Source organism: Passer domesticus, chromosome 3 (assembly GCF_036417665.1).
Source record: "Passer domesticus isolate bPasDom1 chromosome 3, bPasDom1.hap1, whole genome shotgun sequence".
NCBI lineage: Eukaryota > Metazoa > Chordata > Aves > Passeriformes > Passeridae > Passer > Passer domesticus.
In genome coordinates, this window is record NC_087476.1 from 109,595,520 (window position 1) to 109,622,734 (window position 27,215).

The 27,215-nt window shown below is 41.9% G+C and overlaps 1 protein-coding gene across 2 annotated transcripts; it reads right to left on the reverse strand.

The window, feature by feature from the left end:
* Window positions 1-130: 130 nt before the first annotated feature.
* MRPS5 (mitochondrial ribosomal protein S5) lies at window positions 131-27,215 on the reverse strand. Of its 2 annotated transcripts, XM_064415044.1 has the most exons (11): window positions 27,083-27,215; window positions 26,147-26,284; window positions 15,862-15,987; window positions 15,337-15,570; window positions 12,911-12,945; window positions 5,681-5,771; window positions 4,940-4,986; window positions 4,225-4,282; window positions 3,350-3,412; window positions 2,093-2,229; window positions 131-692 (listed from the first exon to the last, which is right to left on the reverse strand). In XM_064415044.1, the coding sequence occupies exons 1-11, from the start codon at window positions 27,147-27,149 to the stop codon at window positions 468-470; spliced, it is 1,221 nt and encodes a 406-aa protein (XP_064271114.1). In that variant the 5' UTR covers window positions 27,150-27,215; the 3' UTR covers window positions 131-467. The 2 variants fall into 2 exon arrangements, with proteins under 2 accessions (XP_064271114.1, XP_064271115.1); XM_064415045.1 differs by lacking the exons at window positions 26,147-26,284; window positions 27,083-27,215 and adding an exon at window positions 25,543-25,668.

Sequence of the window (27,215 nt, forward strand, 5' to 3'; positions counted from 1 at the left end):
CCTGAGCCCTGGCAGTGAGACACAGGGTGCACACATGAGCTCCCACCCCTGCTGCTTGCTTCAGCATCTCCCAGACACCAGCATGTAGCAACAACAACAACAACAACAAAAAGACCCAAACAAACCCAAATTAAACCCACTCTGATGGTTCTTTATTGCTTTCACAATCTTGTATTTTCAACAGTTTCCCAAGAGCTTGTGAAAGAAACATGGACAAACCATCCTCTGGAATGGAGTAAATGCATGCTCGAAGCCAAAGACTCGTTCTCTGACTGCTTCCATCTGAACATTCCCACTTGGACAGGCTCAGGGGAATTGTGGGAAAGCAAGCAGTGCTCCTGGATGGCAGCAGTGACATGGATGGCACGAGAGAGCTCCTGCTCCCTCCCCTGAAACTCAAGCCCAGACCCCCTTGAGCCAGGCTTTCCCAGCTGTGCTGAGCCGGAGGCGCGGAGGGCCCGGAGCTGTCAGCACGCCGCCCGTCTGACACTGGCCCAGGGGGATTTCAGCATCCCCTGGGCTTCCTTCACCTCCCTCCACTCCAGCTTCGTGTTTGGAACCTCATCCTCAGGCTCAGGCTCCTCACGGACGGGCCCCTGGGGCAGGGCCACCACGATGGGCAGAGGGCCCTGCTCCTCCCGGAACTCCACCACGTAGAGGCTCTTCTGGTTTGCCAGCTGCTGGTGAGTCTCCTGGGAGCAGGACAGGGAAAGGACAACCAAACCATGATGGCTGCACTTCAGGCCAAAATCTACAGAGGATGTGGGGCAGGGGAAAAAGGCCCCAAAGAGTAATTTCCTAATAAACTGTAAATGAAATTATTTGTCAGGCTTATCTTACTGGGCAAAAATTCTGATAGCCAACCTCAGATACACTGCTCAGCCCTACAGTGTCATCCCAGAGGAACTTCCTTCTGGAAAGACAAATCCTGCTCATAAACATGCTGTTGGCAGGCTAGTGTTCCTGTTGGCAGGAACATTTTTATGTCTTTATGTGGATATAAATTTTGCTTTGATAACAGAAAAGTGCCTGTTAGTGCCCAGACAGGTGTCATTAACTAACATAAAGATACATTCATAAAGATATGAATGTAACATTATTTTCAATTACACCTGTCCCTTGCCTATGAAGTGTTTTCATAACACTCAGATTTTACAAAGTAAATGTTTACAGGTGACAGGAAAGTTTTCTTTCCCAGGGCAGTGAAGAAAACCTATCAAGTGCATAACTCCAAAAGCAGTAATTTATACAGCAGGCCTTTCTCCTGTTTGTTCTGTGGAACATTCTCAGAGACACTGATTGAAAATACAGTGCCAGACTTCCCCAAGTGTGACTGCCCTGAGGTATTGCTAAGCTGGGAGAGCTGTGACTCCCATCAGGCAAAGAGGATCACAACCCCCTCATCTCCTGAGGCTGAACTGGTGACATTGGCCAGGACAGGGTGACAGCCTTGACAGCTACACCTCTGCAGGGCTGTATTGGGAATGGAAGCAGCCAAACCTTGGCAGCCACCAGAACTGCAAGCAAAGGAGATAACCAGGAATTTCCAGAGGGCTGAGGCTGCTGTTCAAAGGAAGTAGGATGAAATGCTGCATGTTGGAGCTTTTCCACCAATTCCAGGCAGCTGGCTCAGACAGAGACATCTCCACTGTGAGCACTTAGAGGTGGAGGCAGCACCACCACCTCCCTGACTGAATTCAGAGATCTCAATTACAGCAGCAATAGAAGCAGCTGGGGCTTCAGTCCTTGCTCAATGGGAACCTAGAGCACAAACAAGCAGCAGCAACCAAGCCTGGCCCACAATTCCCTCTGCCCAGGACTTTTCAATAGTCACCAAAACCCCACCAAATGAAAGCCCAGGAATTCAGATGTCCCCTGCAGACACCTGGCTGTGGAACAGGCAGAGTTACACACAGCTCTTCTTGACTGACAAATCCATAAAACTGCTGAGGAATGACCCATTTTGCTGATTTTGTTTGCTTTTTGTAAGATTATATTCCAGGCTTAAAATTAAGTAAACTGTTTGCCCATGAACTATTACAACATCCATCCCCTCCTGTCCATACCTAACGGGCACTGGGAGTGCACCCACCTGTAGGGTCAAGCCTCTAAAGAGAGCTCTGGTGATGTTAATCAAGTTTTTGGATCCAGTGACCTTGGCATACATGTCCTTAATGCCAATTAGCCTGCAGATGGTGATAATGGCTCGGTGGCAGTGCAGACCATACCCTGGGGGGAAAAACCATAAATGAGCACTGTGTGATTATTTGTAAGCACACAATTTACTCAGAAGACAGCACTGAGATCTCTTCTTTGTTGTTGTTTTTGTTACTCAGCATGGTAGAACACATTAGATGTTGAAAATGGCTCCAGGGGCTGTGCAGAGGCATCACTTCCCTTTTCCTGGCCCAGCAATTGGAATGAGTTAGACTTTGTCATAATTTTAGTGGCACAGAGTGAAGGAGAGACAAACATATTTCAAAATCCACAAACACAACAGAGGTTTGTGTGTCTCCTGCATCCCTCTCCATCGCAGAGATGGAGATTTTATCAGCTCCAATGCATAACTGTACTACACTAGCATTAATTGCAGATGGTTTCTTACACTTGCCAGGTTTTAATTGAGCAGATATTTTTTGAAGAGTCTACTTTTGTTCCAGAGAGGTTTGTTTCACATGGCTTAGCTCTAGTAATCTTTAAAAACTGCAGGACAGTCTTGCTGCTGCTGAGTAGAGGACACAAAAAAGAAATACATCCTGTGGACCAAATGGCTGGAAAGCTGCAGAAAAGGGCTAGAATGTTTATTTTAGTGAGGTTATCTGATTGGAGACCTTGCCAATTAGGAAATTGAGGGAGAAAGGAGAAACCAGAAACAAAATATATGGAGCCACAGATCTAAAAGAAACTCAAAGAGACAAGGAAAAGAAAAAAACCACCCCCCCAACTGATGAGCTCTCATGAAACTTCAGGTGCCACTTCCAGGAAGACCAAACTGACTTCACCACCCCCAAGGCTGTAATGAAAGGGAGACCTGGAGTGGGAGGGGTGTGAGAACCTGGAGCTCTACACAAACCCCCCAGTGGCTGGAGCAGGAGCAGGCTCCACACCTAGGTCATTGAGAACTGAAGGAATTGCACTTGGGAAGAGTGAGAGAACTCCCACCAGTGTAAAAGGGACAAATCCCAATTTGCAAGAGCAAAGCCAGGTCAGCCACAGTAGGTATTTCTAAAGAAGAATGACTGATGATTTTCAACATTTAAAACATGGTAGATTAGACACTACATAAGTAAAGTTCATCAAATAAATACCAGTCAGTAATTATGAAAAATTAAAATTTAAACTTAATTACCTTTGTTTTGTTTCTTCATGCGGATTTTTGTCCTTTTAAATTTCACAGAAATGTCATGGTAAACTGGAGGGGGCGGAAAAAAAAGGCATTACAGATAAATTCTTTCTTCTGGAAAAGCTTTAGTTAGTGCCTTTTTTTTTTCTGAACTGTGAAGTTGGTTTTACTCTCCCCTAACTTCTTTAAAGAGGATTATTAGTTCTGGAATAGATTATGAATGCTGAAATACCTGTGAATACATGTTACTATTGAAAAATAGGTAGGTGTGCCTCCAGTGAGCCTCATTTAGTTTTGAGCTGAGCTCACATGACACAATTTGATTAATATATTTTTTTAATAATCTAGTTTTTAACCTAAGATTTCCCCACAGGCATCAGCATTCTTGGATTTTCCATACAGAATACTAACAAAAAACTACCAGGAAACATCAGGCTGACCCTCCAGCCCAGGTCCTCCCTGGCTGCTGGGTCAGCACACATGGGCTGAGTCACAGGGAATCATCTCCTCTGACACAGTAAAGGAAAAAGCACAGGAGTTCACTGTAAAGAAAAATGCCCTGACAGTATCTGACTCCCTTAACTCAAACTGTGCCAGAAAAGATCTAATCTTGCTATTAAGAGCCTGAAATAGTATGCATTAGGTATCCAAATTTTAAGCACAGAACCATGGAATTGTTTGGGTTGGAAGGAACCTTTTAAAGGTCAGCTGGTGCAACTCCTCCACAACAAGCAGGGAAACCTTCAGCTAGACCAGGTTGTAAAAAATTATAATACAATGCATCACACCAGAAAAACTTAACATTTTTTTATGCTTTGCAAGTAGTTGCAACCAGTTCTTGCTGGCATATTCAGTGCTTACATTGAAAGAATAATACTTACTTGTGTGGTTCTGATACAGCTCTATAAAGTGCAAGGAGCTTATTGCTTTATTCTTTGCCTAGGGAATAAAAGCAGAAAACATTTTTCTCCTTGAATTATTCTGCTAAGCATTTGCAATTTACCATTATTCAGTTAATTAGATATAAAAAAAAGAAAGAGAAAAACAACTTAGGAAAACAGATTTGCCACATCTAAACTCTGGAAATGAAGATGCTTGGTCTGGAGAAGAGGAGGCTCAGGGGAGACCTTACTGCTCCCTACAGATACCTGAAAGGAGACCCAAGGGAGGTGGGGGGTGGTCTCCTTTCCCAAGTAGCAAGGGATAGGATGAGAGGAAACTGCCTCAAGCTGTGCCAGTGGAGGTTTACAGGGAAACATTTCTCCCCTGCAAGGGTTACCAAGCACTGGAGCAGGCTGCCAGTGAAGAGGCTCAGTCACCATCCCTGGAGGTGTCTGAAAGATGTGCAGACAGGGCACTGAGGCTGGTGGAGGACTTGGCAGTGTTAGATCAACAGCTGGACTGCTTGATCTCAAAGGGCTATTCTAACCTAAATCATTCTATGATTATCTGGATCAAGACAGACAAAGCAAACACATGGACTTACTTCTTTGCAAAGACTACAAATTATACTGATTATTAGGGAAAAACCCCTTAAGTGTAGGTATGAATTATTTGTAATTATCATCAAGTAAAAAAAAAATTAAATCTACATACTTTCCTTAAAGCATTTGTCCTGTCACCTGCCTTCCCTATGGCAAAACCTGCAAGACAGAAAGAGGCATTTTATTGCTGAGAAACAGATGATGCAGATGATCTTCAGAAAGAAAACTGGAAAAAACCAAAGAACTTCACAGCCATGTTTAGCATTTAAATTTCCACCCCACTGCAGAGGCCATAGTCAAAAAGTGGTTCAGAGAAAATCACAGAGACAAACAGTTTAGGAGTTGTGAACACCTAACATCTGGATGCCAACTGCTTGTTGTAAAAGGAAAAAAAATAAGGCTTAAGCTGGTTTTGTGTGTTTGACCAAACTTTGTTTCAAACAACTGAATAGTGGTGACTGCCTCAGACAAAAGAAATAGTCCACTCTGTTTAAACATAAAGAAGGGAATGAAGAAAAAAAGCCTGGGACAACTTCAGTTCCATCATTTAGGACATCTGGATTACAGTGATAACACATTCCATGACAAAGCTTTTCAAAGAAGAGGCAGGAGGAGTTTTTTCATCTTTCTGCAAGAGAACCACATTTTCCTCTCTTTGCAAATATTCCTCCACTCCCAAGTGCAAGCAAAATTCAGCTGGAGGAACTCACGAGGCCTTGAATCTTTCACATAAGCAAAGTCCAGCAAACTCTGGCTGACCATGAACACAGCTGTCTTATTAAAGCTGCCACAAAATGTGTCATCCTCAGATGTTACCTTGTACATACAATAAATACATACACACAATACATACCTGCAGCCCCTTTACCATTCCCAACAGCCACCAAGGCACGCACTGATTTTTTTCTGCCTTCCTTTGCCTTCATACAAAACACATTTCTCACCTGAAGAAAAAAGTAACACAAAGTTTCCTGTTGTTGCACATAGTCCAAATGGGTTGGATTTTGTTAGTTTTTCTTTCTTTCTTCTTTATTTTTTTAAGAGAGTCAAGTTTGCAAAAAAAGGTATCAGAGGTCTGTAGTATACACTCAAAATACCCATACTGTCTTTGTCAATGGGTAGCATCTGCAGTGGGACACTGGCTTCAAGGCATTAAATACATAAAGGTTAAAAAGTTACCTCATGAAAGTTACCTTTCATGAAAGTAACCCCTCTGTTGTGTTCAGCTGCACAAGAGATAATGTTCTAAGGCTGCCAGCTTTATGTGTGGTTTCAAGCATGATGAAAAAACATGGGAAGGAAATGGAAAATAATGCTAATATTGAGAAAGTGACACCAATATTGAAGTGCCACCCTCATATTTTAACCTAATTTAGAAGCACTCTCGGGAATTGCTCAAGGTCTGTTGTTTCTCTGCATGAATTAAAATTTCGGATTGAAATCTACTTGCATGCTGCAGAAGGCAGTCTCATTACAGAGATGACAGCTGCTGAAAAGGAGATTCCATTTAAGAGAGGGGAAGAAGAAGGAAACAGCCTGAAGCTGTGTCAGGGACGCTTAGGTTGGATATCAGGAAAAAGCTTCTCACCCACAGGGTGCTTGGGCACTGGCACAGGCTCCCCAGGGCAGGGGTCACAGCACCAAGCCTGACAGAGCTCAAGCAGGGTTCGGAAAACAATCCCAGGCACTTGGGCTGTTCTCTGCAGGGCCAGGACTTGGACTCAGTGATCCTGAAGGGTCCCTTCCAAGTCAGAATATCCCATGATTCTATCAGCAAGCCACTGCTTACAGCCCCCCACCTTACATGGTGTAATACATCCCAGAGTGGACAAGAGACAGAAGTACAGGTGGGAGGGAGAGCATGGTCTGGTAAAAGGGAGGACAAACCTGACCTAGAGAATGCAGAATGTGGCAAAAGGTCACTAAAATGATGAGATAAGGTGAAGAGACTGGTTATATGTCAGCCCAAACCAGCTTTGGTCTGCTGGGGTTTAGAAATACTTCAGAGTTTGTCCTTTGGTGAACCTGGCTCATTTTGATGTGCAAACCACAGCTCTGAAGCTGAGGCTGCCTGTCTGTGAGTGGGGACCCCCAACATCAGACAGGAATTCAATTAAATCCATGTTAAATCCAGTTAAATTAATTAAATCCAGTTACCCTTAAATCCATATGAGAAACAGCCAAGCAAGGAGCAGCTTAGCCAAGCAGTGACGTAGATTCATGATGGAGAACTGTAAATAATCAAACTGTATAAATATGTTTGTATTTCTGGCTTTCAGTGTGCCAGCTTTACCCACAGCACCCCTGCTGGAGCAGAACTATAAATAAATCAAATAGCTCCACTGTGCGTGCATTGATTTCTTGCACACTGGGTGAGAGAACCCAATTTTGGGAAAACAATCTGAGATCCTTTGTCCATCTGTTCTAGTTCCCTTGGTTTTGTTTATATATTGAACTAAATGTTTATTTAAATACAGACATACAGTTTATATGTAATACGTTAATTATAGACCAAGTATCAAAAGATAATACATAGCATATATAAAAATCCTTTTCCCTATATGTAATTTTTCAATAAGCTACTGTGCTTGTAGTGTTATGCATCTGAAAGTAGATTATTAGAAAATACTTGGTCATGGTTTAAACATTCTTACTAAAATTCACCATAAGAAATCCAAACCAAAAAAAAAAAGCAACCCGAAACCACCAACTCCCACAAAATTCCAGTGTCTTTACTAGGTAAAGATTATGGTTAGGGTTTCAAAAATTTCACCTTGCTTTCATTACAATAAAGATGCTGTTTAATTCAAGGTGCCCACACATTCTAGAAGGTACTTTGAAGAGATATCAGCCTTGCCAATTGCTTATTCCGAGCTATTTTTCTTTCTTCAAACTCACTGCTGACAAGAACAAGCTAAAACCCACACCCCATAAGATGAAAGTGCCTGTGTAAATGGGCTATTTAGGGAAAATGCAAAATAATAATGGAAGAAAAGAGAGTGAAGCAGAGTCATCTCCCCAGGAGCATCAAGAGAATACTATTTTTGCTTTGCACACACTTTTATCTTCTGCTGCCAATCTCAGTAGGTATCTGTACAAAAATAGAGTCAGCATGTCAAAAATAAAGGATGTGATGTTTGTAGAAAACTCCTCATGGATTATTCCTCTCCCTTTCCAGAATGTGGCAATAAAGACACATGCAAGGAGCTCCTGTGCCACTCTTCAAGCAGCACAGCCTCTGAAAAGTGACTGAAACCCAGGCACAACCACCCCTATGATCAGACTGCCACTCAAGTTAGACTGAAAGCCAAGTTTTAAACTTTGAAAGCAGATGCAGCACATGCTCAACCTAAATCCCAGTGTACCTCAAACTAACTGTTTCCTTCTATCCACTATCCAGTGGTGAAATGCTGCAAACTCAGCTTTCTTTCCAGACCTGAGGGAAGAGCAGCACCTCAAAACCAAATGAAACCACCTCAAACATCCATTAAGAGGAGAAATGACAGTGTGGAAGCAAGTTACACTCCAAGGCTGCTAAACATTATTATGCTTTCAACTGTTGCACTTGGTTAAAAAAAGGGTCAAAATCCAACACTTTCTGCGAGGTTTTGTTTCTGTAAGAGCCAAATGAATGACTGGCCAGCTTGATTGCCCTTGGGAATCCCTCCTTTCTAGAAATCCTATTCTAGTCATGATTTCTAGGAACCTGTCACCTCCAGGCCACACTCCTGACACTGCTACTCTTTTGCTGCTGCTATGCAGAGAAATGTCTGCCCAGGCTGACCCCTCATGGGATAAGAGCTCTGGTCCCAGTAGTTCTCCAAGGTATGAGGGGAAATGAGATAAAATGAGGGCAGGGTGCAGTGCTGAAAGAAAAGCACTTCCATGCCAATGAGCCTAGACAGGCTCAGGGGCACAGCTAAAAGGTTTGGCAATCCAGTTACCTAAAAGAATTTTGCTAACAAAACCCAAATCCATCATGTCTCTATCATGTCTACATCATGTCTCTATCAGCATTCTGTGCACCAAGGGTAGAGCAGATTGGTACCACAATGGCAGAACACCTCCCAGCTGCAATGCTTACACTGAAATGCTTCTTAACCTTGCACCCTCAGAGGGGGAGATGCTCTCCCCATCCAAGTACCCTCACAGAAAGATGGGGATGCAATCCCACACTGAGCCCTGCAAGCCAACACAAACAGAAATAGCAACACTCACACAAACACAAGCAGCACTAATAACCTTGTTCTGTTCCTCTCTCTCCTCTCTCAGTGTGGCCTTGTACTACTGCTCCCAGCTGAGTACAGATCCTTTGGATTGAGCCCCCAGTATTGCATCCTCAAAGTCATTCTGCATCTGAAATGGCTTTTTTTCCTTTTCAAAGGATGAGCCATAATTATGCCCTATTAGAAGTCACTCAAAAGCTTCTGGGTGTTCTAAATGCCAATTATTTCTTCCATACAGCCTGACAGGTAAGAGATAAAAATCATCAAGTATTTATTAAACAGAACCAGTTGAGGCTAGTATTCCTAAACTCTACTTTTAGGGCAGGCCAAAATCTTTTGAGTACTCCAAGAATATCAGAAATAGTGCACAGCTCTGACCTCTCATGTTTTCATGTAACAGGCAGCTTCAGGTGCTATGTTAAAAACTGCCTGAAATTTTCACTGCTAGTCTAAAGACACTGTCAGCATCATCTAGGGAACAGAAGACTTACCTGTATTCTAAAAGCAAAATCTAGAGCCTACAAATACCCCAAAAGTACTTCTGAGGCAACATCCCATTAGAAGTAAATTATTACTCAAAGAGTATCCTTTATACCATGTAATTTTTTAGTCAAGGCTGTCAAACAATGGATCTCAGACACTGTAATTCATGCAGCATTTCTTTTTCACAAGCCTTTTTTTTTTTTTTGCACTCTTTGCGAAAACAACTTCCAATGACTTATGAAAAGAAACAAAGGGGTTTAGCCTGTGCATTAAAGAATATTCTTTTTGTCACAAGCAGCAAGCCTACCAAGATGAGTCAAGAAGAGGCCTGATGTAGGCAGGGAAGCAGCTTCCTCATGTCAAAGTGACAGCAACAAGGCAAACAAGATTTCCAGGAAGGAACAGAATCCATTATGCAGCCACTGCCACCCAGAGCTTTCTGTCCCCTGCAGCCACCATCCTTCCATGCTGTGTGTCTGGCAGTTCCTCAGAGTCCCCTAACTGATGGCAAAGGCACAGATCTCATTTCCAAGCTGGATGACACCAGTGACAGAGGTGCCTCCCAGTGCCACACCTGCACTGCCACACAGGAGGAAGGAGGAACACTCTGACTGTCGGTGTGGCAATTGTTTTCCTCTCAGTCATCAATTATGAACTAGGAACTGTTGAGTTAGAAACCTCATTAATTAAACGAAGAACTAGTGAATTCCTGTCCAGATGAGTCAGTACAAAGGGGATTGAGTGCTTGGTTGTTTTCCTGCCTAGCAAGCTCCTGAAATGAACTTTAATTTACAGGTTATGTTGCTCTGCAAATCAGAGTGATCCAAATGGACTGAGACAAGAACACCTATTGCTACTTTGCATTCTGTAGTTTAACACTCAAGCACAAATCTCTGAGTGTTTTTGTTGGTTTATTTAAAAAGGACAGTACCATACCTGAACCATCTGGCTCAAAACTGGATCTATTCTGACACTGGAAAACTTGCACTGACCCTGCTAAAATGGAGCCGTGCTTGCACAAAATTCTTCAAGTTGCCTTCACCAGAAGCAGGCAATGGAAACAAAAAAAACATGAACAAACCAGCAAGTAATCACAAAGCACAGTTTTCACAACTAGTAGGAGGCAATTTCAGCGCGCTAGACAAAATCCCTTTGAGATCTGTCTTTTGCAAAGGGTTTTATTTATAATTTTATCTTCTCCCTTCAGAAAGCTCCCCTTAATGAGAGACTCCAAGGGCCACTAACCTCATGCTCTGTGCCTTCAGGCCCTACTGAGTACAAGGTCTCACTTTCTAATTTTAATTGCACTACAAGGCAATTACTATTACTGCACAGGATGTCATGTAGGCTACTTTTTTTTTCCTATGTTACCATGTTCATTTTGGAGAAAAATAAAAGAAAAATTCATCTGAGGGTTGATGACACATGAAATGAAGCCTTCCAGTGAAAATAATAATGGCACATGTCAGCTGCACCTGTAGATTTTAATTACCACTGTGATTATGTTAGAACACCAGTTAAGCATTACCATCAGTTCTATTTAAAGAGATTGTTCTTATCTCTAATACATGAGCAGAAGAGGAAATGTTGCCTTAGGCTGGCAGGGAAAGTAAGAAACAGTTAACCCAAGTTCTCTATAACAACTTTAGTTCTAGTTGACACAAAAATCTGAGCTTGACTATACTGTATTTTTTCAGTCAGGAGAAATCAAATTACAGCTTTTCTGTTTCTACAGTATAAGAAAACACTTTAATAAGCAATTTCTTTCTTTGTTTAGCAAAACAGCACAGCCTTTTCAGTAGCATAATCACAACAGAAAGGGCCTATTATACCTTTGTTCATAAGGCAGTCCTTTAAAAATGGCTCTGAGTTTCTTGCTGTGAAGCACAACTTCCCAGCAAACATTATTTTAATCTCCTGTACTGTTGTGAAGGTAAAGAGAATGGAAAACATCCAGAAATAGCAGCATGTCTCCCACCTATTTAAGCCAGAAATGCTAAAATGATCTATTTATTTCAAAACTCATACTTGTTATCAGAAAATTGTAAGACTCAATTATCTTGAGCTCACTGCTGATTTTGAACAGAGAATTTTTGCTGCTGCTATTTTTCTGCAAAAGCACTCCACTTTCTCAGTTCACATCTGTGGCAATCTCATGTAACAGCAGAGCCCCAGCCTGCTTCTAAAAGCTTTTTTATTACTCAAATATAATAAAGCATTGAGACAGACTTCTACAGCACATGGAACCACTGCAGAGCAACTCAGCTTTGCTGTTTGTAAATAATTCTGGCTGTGCAGCAGGGCAAACTCCCTTGCTCTGGCACCCAAAGTGAGAGCCAGCTCTGCCAGGGCACAGCAGCAGACCAACTCTCTGCTCTGCAATCTGCCCCTTCAGGCAGCAGAAGGCACTGCCAGCTGCAGGGCTTGGGAACAAAAATCACTTCTTTCAAAACAGTTCCCGTGCAATTCAATTTTTACAAACGGCCTTCAAACACAGACTCAGCTAAAGGCCAAGTGCTCCAAATGGTCTTTGCTGTATCAGTCAAAGCCCATAGTGTGGCCCAGTCCACTCCAAAAACCCACTGAGATATGAAAATGGGTTAACAGGTCACAGATTTTGTTTCTCCATCCCTTCTGGCAGATTATCTAACTTGTTTTTAAAAAGCTCCAATGACAGACATTCCATATACTCCCAATCCATTTCAGTATTCAAATTCCCATTTGCAAGTCATTCTTTATGCCTAAATTTATCTTGCTTTTTATTTATATCCACTGCTTTTTATCCTTTGCTTTTTATCCTTACAGCAGACGTCTAAAACAGTTTACATCTTTCCCCTCTGCAGGATTAAAAAAAAAAAAAATAGAAACCAACTCATGATTTTAAATTACCCAGACTGAGATTACAATACAGCATCATTGTTTTCCACGTCTCAGGAGGTACCAAACCCACTGCCACAAGCAAAGATTTGGATTTATCTAGAAAACACTCAAGCCACTGGACCGAATTCCAACTGATGGTCATCTCAAAAAATGCAGAAAGATAATCAAGGACAAGGAAACCCCTTTGCACATTTATCAGAACAGGAGAGAAGCCTCAGATGCTTTTCTGGAGTACAGCTGTCAGGTAGCTCAGCTTCTGACTTGCCTGATTATTCTTTTAACTTTCAGACAAGGAGCTGTTGTGAATCAGGCTATTTTGCTAAGAAAATCTTTCTCTTAGCCCTTCTCTCTCAAATGAAGAGACAAGGTAACTCAGTTTCTCATAGGTTGTGCAGCTGAAACAGAAAACCAGACTAATTCCTACTGCTATAATACTGACTTGGCAAAGACTTGTTAAATAATTCCAAGTCCCTGGAAAGATTTGCAATGCTTACCTCAATGACTCTTGTTTCAAAGTCTTCATAAGTTTCTGTAGGGAGAAAAAACAGGGTGTCACATTTCCTTGTGTTACTTGTCTATCAGCACACCCCTCTGTAGGTGGTACAAATTAAGAAGGACACAACTTCTATGGAGCTGTAATTTCTAAAGCAGTCTCAGCAAGAAGTAAAAAAGGTAAGATAAGAATAATTTGAATGAGTAGTGTAAACTGCTTTCTTCCCTAAATACTGCTCAAAAACTGCAAATAAACCTCAAATTTCATGTATACAGAGCAAAAGCTGTAAATCATTAAAATCACAGATAGGTCACTTCCATTATGACTAAAGTATTATCCAATATTTTCAGAATATTTGGAAGCTTTTATCATACAATTAACAAGGATTCAAAAACATTTGGGGTTTGGGCTAGATTACCTGTAAAAAGCCTCTTCCAACTCAACCTACTCTTTGATTCTATGGAAATGCAAGTACTTCTTTATCCACACTTTTGTGAAATTCCAGAAAGGGGAGGGGGAGCATGAAACAAAACAATATATGACCACTTCAAATAACCACAGTCCTTACAACTTCTTGGTTTTCCAACCTACCCCATGAACATTTCAGTATAACACAGAAAACCTTTACTTGGTGTAGTTACAGTGAGATTTTGGAGGAAAGCTTAAAAGCCTGTAATGGTGTAGAACTGGAGCCTCAGTCCTTGACCAAACACTGGTTTATTATTTACACAAAACCTCCAAGATGTTTATAAACATGATCATCTTGGCACAGTTTAGAGATGTGTCAGGCTGCACAAAGCAGATTTCTAGCTCACAGTAAGGATATGAATCCCAGCTGCACTCTGCTCCCTCTGAAGCTCTTCAGTTGCTAAAGAAACACTGCAAACTTGTGAGAAAACTCATTTGATTTCAAAGTGGAAAATACTGTTCTTCCTCTACTCCTAGCTAGCACAGTAAGTGACACCAGGGAATCCAGTCATGCCACAGTCTCAGGCCAAAAGAATTCATTGGGTTTGGCAGTTTCAGGTTTGCTCTTCCTATCACCTTGACATTGCTTTGCACACAAGGATTGTCCCAATTCCTCTGCAAAATCATAAATCCTCTGAATAAAAAGAAAGAAAGAACTGTGGGGGCCTGAAGAGCCCCAACATTTTTAGAAGATTAAAAGCAAATCAGTGGATGCTAATCAGAAACTGCTTTTTCTCCAACTCATTTACAATACAGGCTGACAGCCTCATTCTCCTATTTTGATTGCAGTGCCCTCTCCTCTTTTTGGCAGAACTTGATCTGACCAGAACAGGCTCCACACTGACAACTTTAATGCAAGTAATCCATATCAGTAGTACCAGCCAAAAGCAAAATCAAGGAAAACACCAGAAGGCAAAGTTCACAAATGCATAAACACTGTTTACAACAGCTGTCACTTCTTTTAGTGGGATAAACTCAACACAGTCTGGTGTTCAGAGTGTGAAACTAGAACCATGGCACTTCTTGACTTGCTCCATGTTCCACCACTGACTTATGGGGAATTTGGAGCAATTAATCTCTCAGATCTCCTATTTTTACATTGAAAGATTCAGTGACAGTCGGCCAAGTCCATTGTCCCATGACTGCCTTCCACAGAATATTTGCTCTTAGGGTAACAAAATGAAATGCAACAGTGCTAGAAAATACCACTTTTCTTTCTTAGCTCCTCTTACTATAAAAGTGTACAGAAAGATGTCAATAAGCAGAGTTTCACAACAAAAACAGCCCAAAAGGAGCTGACAAGTCTTTTTCATGTTTACTTAGTTGAAAAAGATGAGGCTTCCAAACTAGAGACTATAGAATCTCTAGTAGTCTGAATAACAGCACTGTAAAAAAGTCACCTCTCTGCTGTACATGTAAAAGCTCTAGCTTCACTATACTGAACTACTTAGGAAATAAAAAATAACTTTTATAGTTATTATGGTAGTTATTTATTGCAGCTTCTTCTAAAAGCTACATTCAAACTACATAATCTTTAACCCTATTTCATTATTTGAACTAGAATTTCAACAAGACTGATTTATCCCAGAGAATCCTTTAAGAAACTATAAAAAAAACATGACTATACTTCAAGACAATTGATGCTGGACTCAGAAGAACATTTCCATCCTTCAAGACTCCTGTAGCAGCTGTGACAGAACAGAGTAGTCTGTAATACCACATAAAATCATTCACTCTATAATGTAACAGAACAGTCTAACAGCTGCAGGAAATAAAGCAGTGTTTTAACAGATTTCACTGGTGTGAGCAGCACCTGCTCTTTGATTTAGCTTGCTTGTGTGTGGGCCTTGAACAAAGCACAAACCAATTGTCAATCACAGACAAAGTCTGGATCTCACTTTCTCCAAGTCTCCCCTCAGAAAGGTGAAGGGAGATGAAGAAGATAATTGTTTTCCTTACCTCCATTAGGGCCAGGGTCAGGAGGATCCAGAATGACACCTCCCCAGCACTTCCCACTCCATCCTCCCTCTCTCTTAATTTTTATTTTCTTTTTCTTCTCAAACGTATCTCTCTGCTGAATGATTTCAGACTGAATTCTCTCTCGTTCTTCTTTTTTCCGTTGGGAAACTTCCTGCACTTTCCCAGTTTGCAGCACAGGAGCATTAAGGCCAGGCCAGAGGAAACCAGAACGTCCTTAGAAATAACAGAGAAGAATTATGCTTTGCTCCAAATTAGAACTGCAACTCTGCACTCAGGAAAAATGCAACAAAATTGAGAATTCTCACGTATTTCAAATGCATTCTATGAAGCAGAATTTATAACTGGAAAAGCAAAACCAACATTAAATAATCATATCAAGATTTTTTTTGTTTGAAGAAAAATATCTCAAGCAGTTCTGGCATCACAGAAAGGAAAAGGAATTTGTCTACTATGAAATCAAGAAACACTATACACAAAAACACCAGCTTTGTATTTGTGATCTACCTTCACCAATCTCCTGGCCTCTATTGAGGTTCTTCCTTAGCTTTTTCTTCTTTTTCTTTCCTCTTCCTTTCTTTACTCCCACACCAGTCTCTGCCAAAGCTCCTTTCCATAGCTGATCAGCTGTCACTGAAATAAAAAAAAAAAAAACCAACTTCCTTAAGTTACATTCAAGTACAGCTTACACTGGAAACTGAAGCTGAACAAAAAATAACCCCAAATTTGCAACCTGCTTGATCTTTGCTTTGCTGGAATTTAAACTGTAGCATTACTGCCTTGCCAAGAAAGTAATTTCCTACTCTGTGCATATGTATTTGGTGCAAAGATGTGTCTGTACTCCTGATTCCTGCACTGAGAGAGGCCCATAGCCAAGGGCATGTTTTTTACAAGGTTTTTCAAGATTGATTTAAAGACAAATACTCCTAACAAGTAACCAGTATAGTATTCATTTCCAGGTCATGAAACAAAATCATTCATTGGTAACTCAGAGCAGCAATACCTTGCAGTACTTATCCAAGGACATTGATCAGTGACAGTCAACTTGAATCACCCCTAAAAATATCCAAGGGCTACCCTGCTTTAAAATGCACAAACCACAAAAGATTAAGCAAAACATAAACTTGCTGTTTTTCTCAAGTTCTGAAAATATAATGTCCCCATTACTGCTTGTGTAAGTGGAAAGGAATGTAAAGAGAAGGAATACAAAAGACTTTAACAGCATCACCACAGAGCTCTGGCTCTGTCAGGCCTCCTCAGGCAGTGGCTGTGGCCAGGACTGCCTTGGTGCTTCACCCAGCACAGGACAGCAAGACTTAGGAAACATATTCAGGAGTTACCTGCAAGCCCCTACTCACCCAGCTGGTGGCAATACAGGACACCACAGCAGCTTAGACAAAAAAAAACCCCAAAAACCAAAATAAAAAACTGTACCAAAAAGAAACTGCTTATGTGAAAAGACACCATAGATAATATTTCACAGAATCACAGAGGATAGGTTAGGCTGGAAGGGACCACCGTGGGTCATCTGCTCCAACCTCCCTGCTCAGGCAGGGCCATCCCAGAGCACATGGCACACGAGGGTGTCCAGATGGTTCTTGAATATCCCCAGTGAGGGAGATTCCACCACCTCTGGGCAATCTGTCCCAGTGCTCGGGCACTGCACAGGGAAGTTCTTCCTCATGCTCAGGAGGAGCTTCCTGAGCCTCAGCTCCTGCCCCATTGTCCCACTGCCTCTTGTCCCATTGCCCAGCCCTGCTGAGCAGAGCCTGGTCCAGGCTCTGGCCCCTCCCTGCAGGCTCTGCAGACATTGGTGAGGCTCCTCTCAGTGTCTCTTCTCCAGGCTGAGCAGGCCCAGCTCCCCCAGCCTCTCCTCAGAGCTGAGGTGCTCCAGTCCCTTCATCATCTTTGCTCCCCTCTGCTGGACCCTCTCCAGGAGCTCCACGTGTCCTGAGGATCCCAGGAGTGGGCACAGCACTCCAGACTGGCCTCCCCAGGGCTGGGCAGAGGGGCAGGATCTCCTCCCTGACCTGCTGGCAGCGCAGCTCCCAATGCAGCCCAGGCTCCCCTTGGCCTCCTTGTCCCCCAGGGCACGGCTGGCCCATGGACAGCTCCTTGTCCAGCAGCACCCCCAGGTCCCTCTGTGCAGAGCTGCTGCCCAGCAGCTCACCCCAGCCTGTGCTGGTGCCTGGGGTTGTTCCTCCTCAAGGGCAGGGCCCTGCACTTGCCCCTGCTGAGTTCTAGGAGGTTTTTCCCTGCCCATCTCTCCAGCCAGAATGCAGAAGCATCACCAAGGTTCTGTTTGCAGATCAATGCTATTGTGTGCTTGACCCAGGGGCAGCGTTGCTGTGGCAGTGTAAATCTTGTCTTTGGATTACAAACTGATTTTGTTTATTTAAAGTAGACAAACAAAGTCAGTAAAAACTTTTAACCAGGACAATTAAAATAACCATAATATCACTACCATTTTTTCCACCACAATTAATTATTTTCAGAATAATGCGCTTGAGAGATCCTGCCCCACAGACTGGAAATGCTTTGGAACTGGGCAAGCTCTGCCATGCTGACAACACAGTGAGGGACAGAAACAACCCAGAGATGCCACTAAGCACCCACATTTATTTTTGTACTAAGTTTGCTTAAGGTGTCAAGGTGGTTCTTCCAAGAGTGTGACACATACCTATTCACTCAAATATCTTTTTCCAAGTAGGAAGCATAAGTGATTCCTTTTTAAGAGTCCTGCATCCAGCAATCAAAGCTCAGTACATCGGAAAGCAAGTACACAAGGAAGGACACACAACTCTGCAATTCCAAGCAGCTACAAAATATTACCTCAAGACAGCCAAGAGCTGAGTGGCCTCCAAAGTCACTATATACCCAAAAAACATGGTGAATGAACAGCTCAACAAGGCAAAACATGTAACAGAGGTTTTGGCTCTACTGCAGACAAGTGGAAATCTGTGTATTACAGACCAGCACAAATGCCCATGGATAACACCAAAATTTATCCCACTTCATATATGCTGTGATGCAAGAATTGAAAAGCCTCCTGGGTGGGCTTTAGTCTCTGTAAAAGAGAAGTTTTTGTCTGAAATTACATGCTCTTTTCTGGACATTCAAGTGAGCCCCAATGTCCAGAGGCTTGGAAGTTAAAAAAAATTCCCACAAGCAGCAGCTGCATCAAGTGTCTCCAGTGTCTGAACTGTCAGCCACTAAAAACCTTCCAGCTGATTACAACACACCACTGCATGTAGCTGTGAGCTAAATGTGTGTGGGAAACAAAACCAAAAAAAAAACCCCACCAGAACCAACAAAAACTTATATAAAAATGCATTACTTCCTTACTTCAATTTTTTTAGGGGAAAAAAAGCAGAGTAGTTAATGTGTTTTCCAGTAAATTCATGCTAAGTGAGCTATGGGGCTGTTCCATTAGGTGGAAGACTGACCATCAATCCTGTTAAGGATCTAATTCTTAGCTGATTCAGAAAACACTGTGTAACTAGCAATTCTTTTTAAAAAAAAAAAATTATAATCCTGCTAGCCTGGAAACATGGAATCACAATAAAGGTACTTATATTTTTCTTTGCAAGGCTATTTTTAAGCTGGAACAGTCCTTCAATCTGCAGTTTGGGTGACCCTACAAAAGGTCAAACAGCTACAAAGGAGGCTGCACAGGGGCAGCAACAAACAGTTAAGAGAAAAGAGCAGCTCTGGAGCTGGTCATATATGCCAAAAAAATCCTGCACTTTGAGCTGCACTCCAAATATACATACAATCAGATCACTTTAATTCCAATAGAGGAAAGTAGCAAAGGTCACAGAGTAAGGACATTGTCTTGCACCAGACGAGAACATTCAATGCCAACACATCCATGAAGAACAGGTCAGGCCGAGTCAAGCTTTGGCCTCAAGCACTGCACAAATTCTGACAAAATTAGAACCAGATGAAAACATCACATTTGGTCCCAAAGTGCAGTTCATCTCATCAGTCTATAATAATCCCATCATGTGTTTGGAAAGCAGCTGCATTTAATGAAACACATCAGAAGCCTGCAGGCTGCAGAGCTGAGTTCTTTATAGGATGGAGGTATCACGCTGATTTTAAGACGAAGTGACAAGAATGGGATGTGAAAGGGATAGGCTGTCATCAGGAAGATTGCAGTGGTGGGGACATTGCTTGTGACAGACAGACAACACACCACTGGTGAAAATAAAAATCTGTGTGTAAGAAAGGTCAATCTGACTTGGCAGCAAAGCACCAAGGTGATTAGTGAGCACACACACAGGCAGGAGGAATGTCTTGATTTGGAGGAAGTAACTGCAGACAGAAAGGAGGACCAGTGCACTGCTTTCACACCTGTGCAGATGCTCTGGAATGAAGACACTACAGCAGATATGCAGTCTTTGAGATTTATGGGCTTATTTTATTTTGCCTTTGTAAAATAGGATGTTGCATGCACTCCTCAAGAGCTAAAATAAAACCAGTCATAAAAGCCACTACACATTTTTAGTCAGTTACCCAAAAGCACAGAGCTACTGAGTGGGGGGAAAAAGTGTCATCTGTAAGATTTTATTTTATAGACTAGAAAAAGATCCACTACAGAACTGAGCTGAAAGCATGCTTTATGCAAGCTGATCACTAACAACAGTAAGTCTGTGTGACATCACTCCATTTTGCTTAATCTACACAAAAGATATTTGTAATACTCTGGGGTTTGTATTTTTATATTATCCCTGAATATCAGGAATGAGACAGGTAATTACCAGATTAATATTTGGCCACACCTCAGTAAAGCAAAAGTATTGAAAGACTTGCTGTAAGCCACATCAGAAACCAGTATCCTAGATACTCATTAACTGAGATTAAAATCAGATTTCTTTGTCTCCTGCAAGATGAGTTCACAGCTTGCTGAGCATACAAAGAAAGACAAAGAGCAGCAAGCTGGAAAACTGAAGGGAGTAAAAGAAAGAATCAATTTTGTAAAACAGCTAAGTAGGCTCACTTCTTTCCAATACAAGTAATCTTTCCCGAAGGATTTTGGTGACAAATAGCTTGTGCCAGCACAGCAGCAGAGATAGAAAGACATTAATATTGACATAATAAAAAGACTAAAGAACTTGTTATAATAATCATACTTCTACTTATAATAAACAGTGCCTCAGTGCACTGTTATCCACTAACACCATTACATTTGTGCAGCTGTATTACCTAAGGAAATCAGTAAGGTCTTTTCAACCACTTACATTCTCTTCCAAGTTTCAGCCTGGAATACACACTTTTATTAACAGATAAAATCTTAGAAGACACCAATTGCCACCATCTCCAAACAAAAACAGGATTTAGAAAAAAATGCTTCATGCATATGGAATATGAAAGAGTAGAGAATGTGCTGCTACATATTCTACTACAAATTTAATGATAAATTACAGTCTATACACAGCTGCTTAATGACCACAGTGAGACATTTCTTCTTGGATGCAGGCCTTCACTTCATTACCCCTTACCCCCTTTACTTAATCCAGAAGTTTAACACACTTATCTGGAACCTGGAGACACACACACTTCCAGATTTGAAGGACTTCAACCTTGGTCTCCCATTTTCTGCAGGAATATACATCTCTCTGCTGTTTCACAAACACTATTCCAAAAAATAACTTTCTGCTTTTAGCTCCCTTTCATGTGTACTTCAAAGATTCCTGGGACAGAGGCTGGCACAGAGCAGGCCACATCAACCACTCTAACCACGATCTGGCAAAGACCTGCAATTTAAGTGGCTTAGGTTAGGAAAAAGAGTGATCCAAAAATCTAAACTTATGATGTCATATTCTCTCTCCACCATCTTACAAAATGTGCCTGACAACAATATCCTTAACTACAAAGCATTTAGGGTAAAGGTGCTAGGAAAAAACATACACAGAGCAGCTGTCTTAAGAGCAAAACCTACAACAGTGGCTGAACATGACTCAAATAATTTAGATGTCATTTCCAATTGCATGTATTAACATTCAACTTCAACCTCAATTCTTATGAGTGGCTGCAGTCATTCTCACAATTACATTAAAACCTACTTCCAAAACAACAGCAGTGAACCATCCAAAACAAAGATGGAGCTTGACTTTATACACCTTAATCATCTTCAGCTGAACTCATACACTGTTCAAAACCTGTCAACTCGGTTCATGCCATCTGTTATTCCTGGGAAGGTGTGTTTCTAATATATTTTCCTCTTAGCTTTAAACGTGGAAGTCTTTCATTTCAAGACCTACTCAGGCTTTGTAAAGTTACTCATGGAAATTGTTTAACTCCTCTAGGTTGAATCCTCTCCTCCATGATTCAAAAGGGAATATTCTGCAGATGAAAATACAAAGAGATTTATTAATGAGAAAAAAATGGAACAATGGCACTCTAACACCAGAGGGATCCCTTTTAACATGTGAGATTCTACAGCAGACTCATCAACATCAGCATGTTCATCCCAAATGAGAACTGCTCTTGCCACCTGACCTCTGACATGCAACTATCTGCCACCACATGACATCAGGTTCTTGATCTCCTGTCTAACCCTGGCCCATGAGCAGAAAAGCATGGATCTACAAGATCTATAAAAAATGAAATATAGTGCCAGATTATTCTCAAGTGTATTAAGTCACCACACTCAAAACATTCTTTTCTTCAAAGAAAGAGACCATTTCTCAAAAGAGACCTCTCAGCCTTGTTAAATGGCAGCATGTGATGCATATCTGATATTGAGTTCTGCTGGAAGACAATGAGAAGACAAAAATCTCCCCCTACCTGGTGAGGCCATTAAATACCAGGGCTGCTTAAGCAAAATACATGCTCCTCTTTGCAATTCTGCCTCCACCCCCTGCAGATGTCATCTTCTGAGGGCATTATCTGTGAGCTCTCCAGGGCCTTTAGACAAAGCTGGGAAGCCCTGCAGACTGTGAAGTGCTCAGTCCAGACAGCCACTACTGAGTCACACAGCATGACCTGCACATCCAGCTGCCCACTGCCACAATCTGGGCTCTGGAAAGGTCTCACCAGGACAAGGGCTACAGTAACACCACAAACATCAACATGAGGCCATCCAAGAGATCACTACCACGGGACAGGTATAAAATTGGTTTTAGATAAAAGTTTGCAGATTAAAAATAAGAACTGCACATACCTGGTATGTTTCCACTGAAAACTTAAGCTCAGTTCTGATTCCCACTGATAGAGGGATTTCCACAAGAGTGAAACAGGAAAAACCCTCATCTGCTACCAAACTTTCTCTGTTTGATTTTGTTAATACAACTCTGAAGCTCTTGGGGCTACCTACTTATTCATAGTAATTTAATAATATTGTTAAAAATGCAAATGTCCAATTATGTGGATTGCATTAAAATTTTGTTTAGGTGGGTCTGCAAATTTGTTGGCAAGACATCTAATTTATTTCTTCCCCCCCAAGATAGAATGGGAAAGTTTTGGGCATTTTCCTCAAAATCCAGAAACAAAACTTGCATCCTGATAGTAAAATAAAACCTGGAAAATATTCCAAAAGATGCATTCACACTGCTACACTGACACAGGAAAGAACTCCACCTAACTGCAAACCCTGAGCACACTTCCACAGCACACTCAGATCAGAATTTCACATTTTCTAAAACTGGCAATTTGTCACAATGTCAGCAGAAGCTGTAGATGTGGAATGTCAGGTTGGTTGTCAGTCTCAATTCAAGCCCTGAATAAATCCAGCTACAATTCCAGCATCTGAGAAACTGTATTTTTTTTTCTTTATAACATTTTATGAAAAACCAAGGACCTTAGATGTGGCTAGTATATGTTGTTGTAAATGCTGCTGTCTTTTGAAGGTTGCTTTGATTATTAAAGCTTTCATTTTTTATTTTTAGTAACTATCATGTCTCAGTGTCACCATATGGATATGGAGAAGAGAAATTTCAGTGAGGTTTCTGCAAACTAAACACCTTTGGCTTGGTTCAGTTCCTCAAAACAAAATGAAAATCAGAGGCTAAATGCTTTTGAAAAGTAATATCATAAAACTATCAAAATCAATACTGTAAAAAAAACCCCAATCAAAACCCAATAGAATTGTATCTCTCCAGGTACAATTAACTATAAGGCATTCAGTCCCCTTTCTTTTGACTAAAAGCAATTAACTATTCTTCAACATACAGACAACTCTCTTGAAAAGGAAAAAAAAAATTAAAAAGCAGTTGTTCAGATGTAACTCTTTACATCCTTAATGCTGAAATATCAAAACTCTTCTTATGGTACCACTGACAATGACAAGAGGCAGCTCTGTAATTATTTATCTGGAATGATCATACTTCAAGAATAATTCTTTTTAGATTGAAAAAGTAAATATTTTTAAATTCTGATCATGGAGTTAGACATGGGTGTCAAAATGAACAATTTATGCCAAAGAAAACTCACATAATTACATTTTGTACCACAAAAACATGGTACAAAATGTAATTAAGGAGCAGCCTCAAGGAGCAGTGGAAGGTGTCCCTGGCCACAGAAGTGCCTTTGGAACAAGATGCTCTTTAAGGTTCTTCCTGCCCAAACCATTTCTATGATCCCATGACAGGCTCCCAAGGCTGATGGAATGACCTGTGACTAGGAAAGTCTAATTTTTATATAGTCCCAGTATCAAACAAAAGCTCTTTATCTCCCTTGCACTTGGATACATAACAGATGTTGAGAAAATCATGCTGGTTTGGATGCCTGGGGTCAGAGATAATTCCCAAGGCTGGGAGACAGCCAAATCAGTAAATGAAAACTGAACTGCTTCCTGAATTGGTCAGGAGGGTGGAAAGGGGAAAGAATAAGCCTGGAATAAGAAGATAATTTTACATTATTTCATTAAAAACTCACTGAAACATGTCACAGGACAGGAATAAATCCCCGTGTATGTTTTTGTGTCAGAGCTGCAGGAGAGAGCTACCTGGTAAGGATCAGAGACAAATCCTAGGGTAATTGCAATTTTTCCTATTTAAATGAATTCCTTCTATTTAAAGCAGTCAAACCATTAAAAATAACAGTTATGTTGAAGGTACAGATGACCCAACCAACAAGAGCACAGTACTATTGCCCAAGGAATGATGGAAGATCATTAAGCATTCACTAAGGAGAGAGAACAATCCAGTCACCCTTCCCAGGCACAAAGCTCTGCCATTTGGCTGACATTTCACTTGACAGCTACTCCACATAAAATGGTCATATCTGCATTTTAAATGCTGCCACTTCTGAAGCAACTGCACTGCTAAGGATTTCAGTGATTTATACTGTTTGTACCCACTTCATTTGCATTGGGAAGATTCTGCTTTTTACTTCTGTAAGAGAAAGCATATTTCAAATTATATTGAAAGTATATTTCAGCGTATTTCAAAATACAATTATTCCTAGAATAATTGTACTTTGAAATGCAAAACCCTGAGTCTTATGAATCTCATGGATGTTGTCTCTGTCTCATACATAAAGGAGGTACACTTTCATTTTTCCAGGTTGTTACATCTCATTAAATAAGCCAACAGTTTTAGGTAGTTTGCCTAAATGTATCAAATTTTACTAAACAACACGGATGCCATCACAGCAAATATTTGTAATTCAGTCATTTAACCAGACATCTGGAAAAGCTCCTGGTAAAACAGAGCTCATCCAGAGCTTGTGAATATGAATACAAGGCTAATTAAGGAAATAATCTAACCTACAAATCCTAATCACACTGCAATCACTTGTGGTGCTACACGTTTAATTTAAGATAAACAAAATAACAACAGAGGGAGGCTTCTTACATATTCTCATCTTGTTGCTGCTTGTCAAACGAGTTCTCCCTGCAGGTGGCATCCTTAGAAAGCCTTTTCCATGCAGAGCCTGCAGCTCACACTGCAGCCTTTCCCAAGCCTTTGGAGACTCTCCACCCTCAAGTACTTGGAATCAGTCAAGGGTCAAAATTTACTGGAGAAGATGAGCAGCAAGCCCAGCCTGAATGTTTAACCCCTCTTCTTGAGCAGATGTAAAGAAAACAAATGCAGCATTCTGCACCCAGATGTTGAGAATGGGAAGAGACCACCAGTTCTGAGAGGCTGATTCTGCAGAGCTCCTAAATTCTATGGAATAGAAACAATCAAATTTTGACTCTCTGATTGCTGCAGCTACCTCTGCCAGAGATTGCATCCTTACCATTTCTTCTCTTCCCCATGGGACAGGACAAGGAAGCACAGAGCAGGTGGAAAAGCCCCCCAGCTACCCCAGCTCACAGCCCTGAGTGTGAATTTAAGCAGCATCATTCCTCAGCTGTGGCAAGCATGGCTGAAGCTCCTTTCAGGGCAGGAGGAAAACACTGCACCAGAGCAGACAACCTGCAGGGCTGTCCCCAACAGCTCCTGTGTAACTCCTTCTTGCACTGCAGCAGTTCCACTTTTGGGGCAGCACAGCTTGAACAGCAGGCCTTGCCCGTGGATCAAAAATAATTTAGGAGATAAACACACAATTTAAACTCTGAATAAAGGCCTAGGAAACAGAGGGGAAGCTGCTTCCTCCTCCCATCCAATGACACAATTAGATGGATTCACTGTGACACAAAGCAAACGTTTGTTTGCTGTTAAAAGATGATAAACTGATTTTGTGCACACACTTCTGTCAACACCTGCAGCTGCCACTGTAACCTCAGGAGACACAAAAAGTCAGTATACACAGATTTTCATGACTGTCTCCCTCCAAAGCAGTGCTTTCTTTCCCTCTCCTGATTATACAGTTAATAATTTTCATCCAGCTCAGGACTTACAGGTATTGAAGAAGCTGCTTTTCCTGCACTGCTCCACAGTCCCAGTCCAGGGGGCACAGAGGGAGCACCGTGTCTGCAAGGCCCATGCCAGGCTGGAGTAGGAACTGCAGCTCCCTTTCACTGGCACGGAAGCAAACCCTGGGAACAAAGACAGACAGCTGTTTAGAGACAGCACATTTCATTCCTTAAAAGTGTGTTTTCTGCAAATATAGGCATGGGAATGTGGGAGGGAAAACACTGCAACACAAAATGTCACAAAGAGAAGGAGGCACTCCACCTTGCTGACAGAGTGATTTTAAGAAATTATTAAGAAGTAGTTGCACATTTTAATTTCCCTGGTTTACCTGCAAGAAATGGTTGGGGTTTTTTAAGGATATTCTTGTGTCTAGGCTGTGGAAATGTTTCCCTTCACTAAGGAAAAACCACCAGCCTGATTTCAAGCCCTTCTTAATGCTCAGGCTCTAATCACAGTTTGGCACCACTTCATTACAGACTGCCCTGAGCATCTAAAGAGACCTGAAATTCATTGACTGCTTCCATTGTGCCGCAGCAAAGAAAGGCCAGAAAGTATTTAGAGCACTGTAGAAGACAAAGACATTTTTGTTTCCTTCTAAGTATAATGCAAAAGATGATACATTTGAGTTTCGAAAAGTGACTGAAGAGGATCCAAGTGCCCATGGATGCCTGAGTGTGCCCATGGATGTGCCCAGGATGTCTGGATGTGCCCATGGATGCCCGGCTGTGCCCATGGCTGTGCCCATGGCTGTGCCCATGGATGTCCCCATGGATGTGCCCATGGACAGATGTCCGGCTGTGCACCCTGAGCGCGCTCCCCTCGCCCTGCAGGGAATCCCCCCGCCTCCCGCGGCCTGCCCGGGCCGGTGGCCGCTGCCGTCCCCGCGGCGGCGGCCCCGGCTCCCCTCGCAGCCCCATCACCTCGCCAGGCCGCTCGCAGCGCGCCGCGGGCACAGGCCCGCCCGGCCGCCACCACCGCCGCCGCCATGACGGGCCCGCACCCCCTCCCGGCCGCCGTAGCGAGGCGCCCCGCGCGCTGCCTGACGGCAAAGCG

Bases quoted from the DNA above. Each gene is read 5' to 3' on its own strand.
- MRPS5 (XM_064415044.1), bottom strand. From the start codon at position 27,149: ATGGCGGCGGCGGTGGTGGCGGCCGGGCGGGCCTGTGCCCGCGGCGCG. The intron at 3,413-4,224 runs GTAAGTATTATT...CGCCCCCTCCAG, and splicing joins GCTGTATCAGAACCACACAA to TTTACCATGACATTTCTGTG. The intron at 693-2,092 runs GTGGGTGCACTC...TCCTGCTCCCAG, and splicing joins TTAGAGGCTTGACCCTACAG to GAGACTCACCAGCAGCTGGC.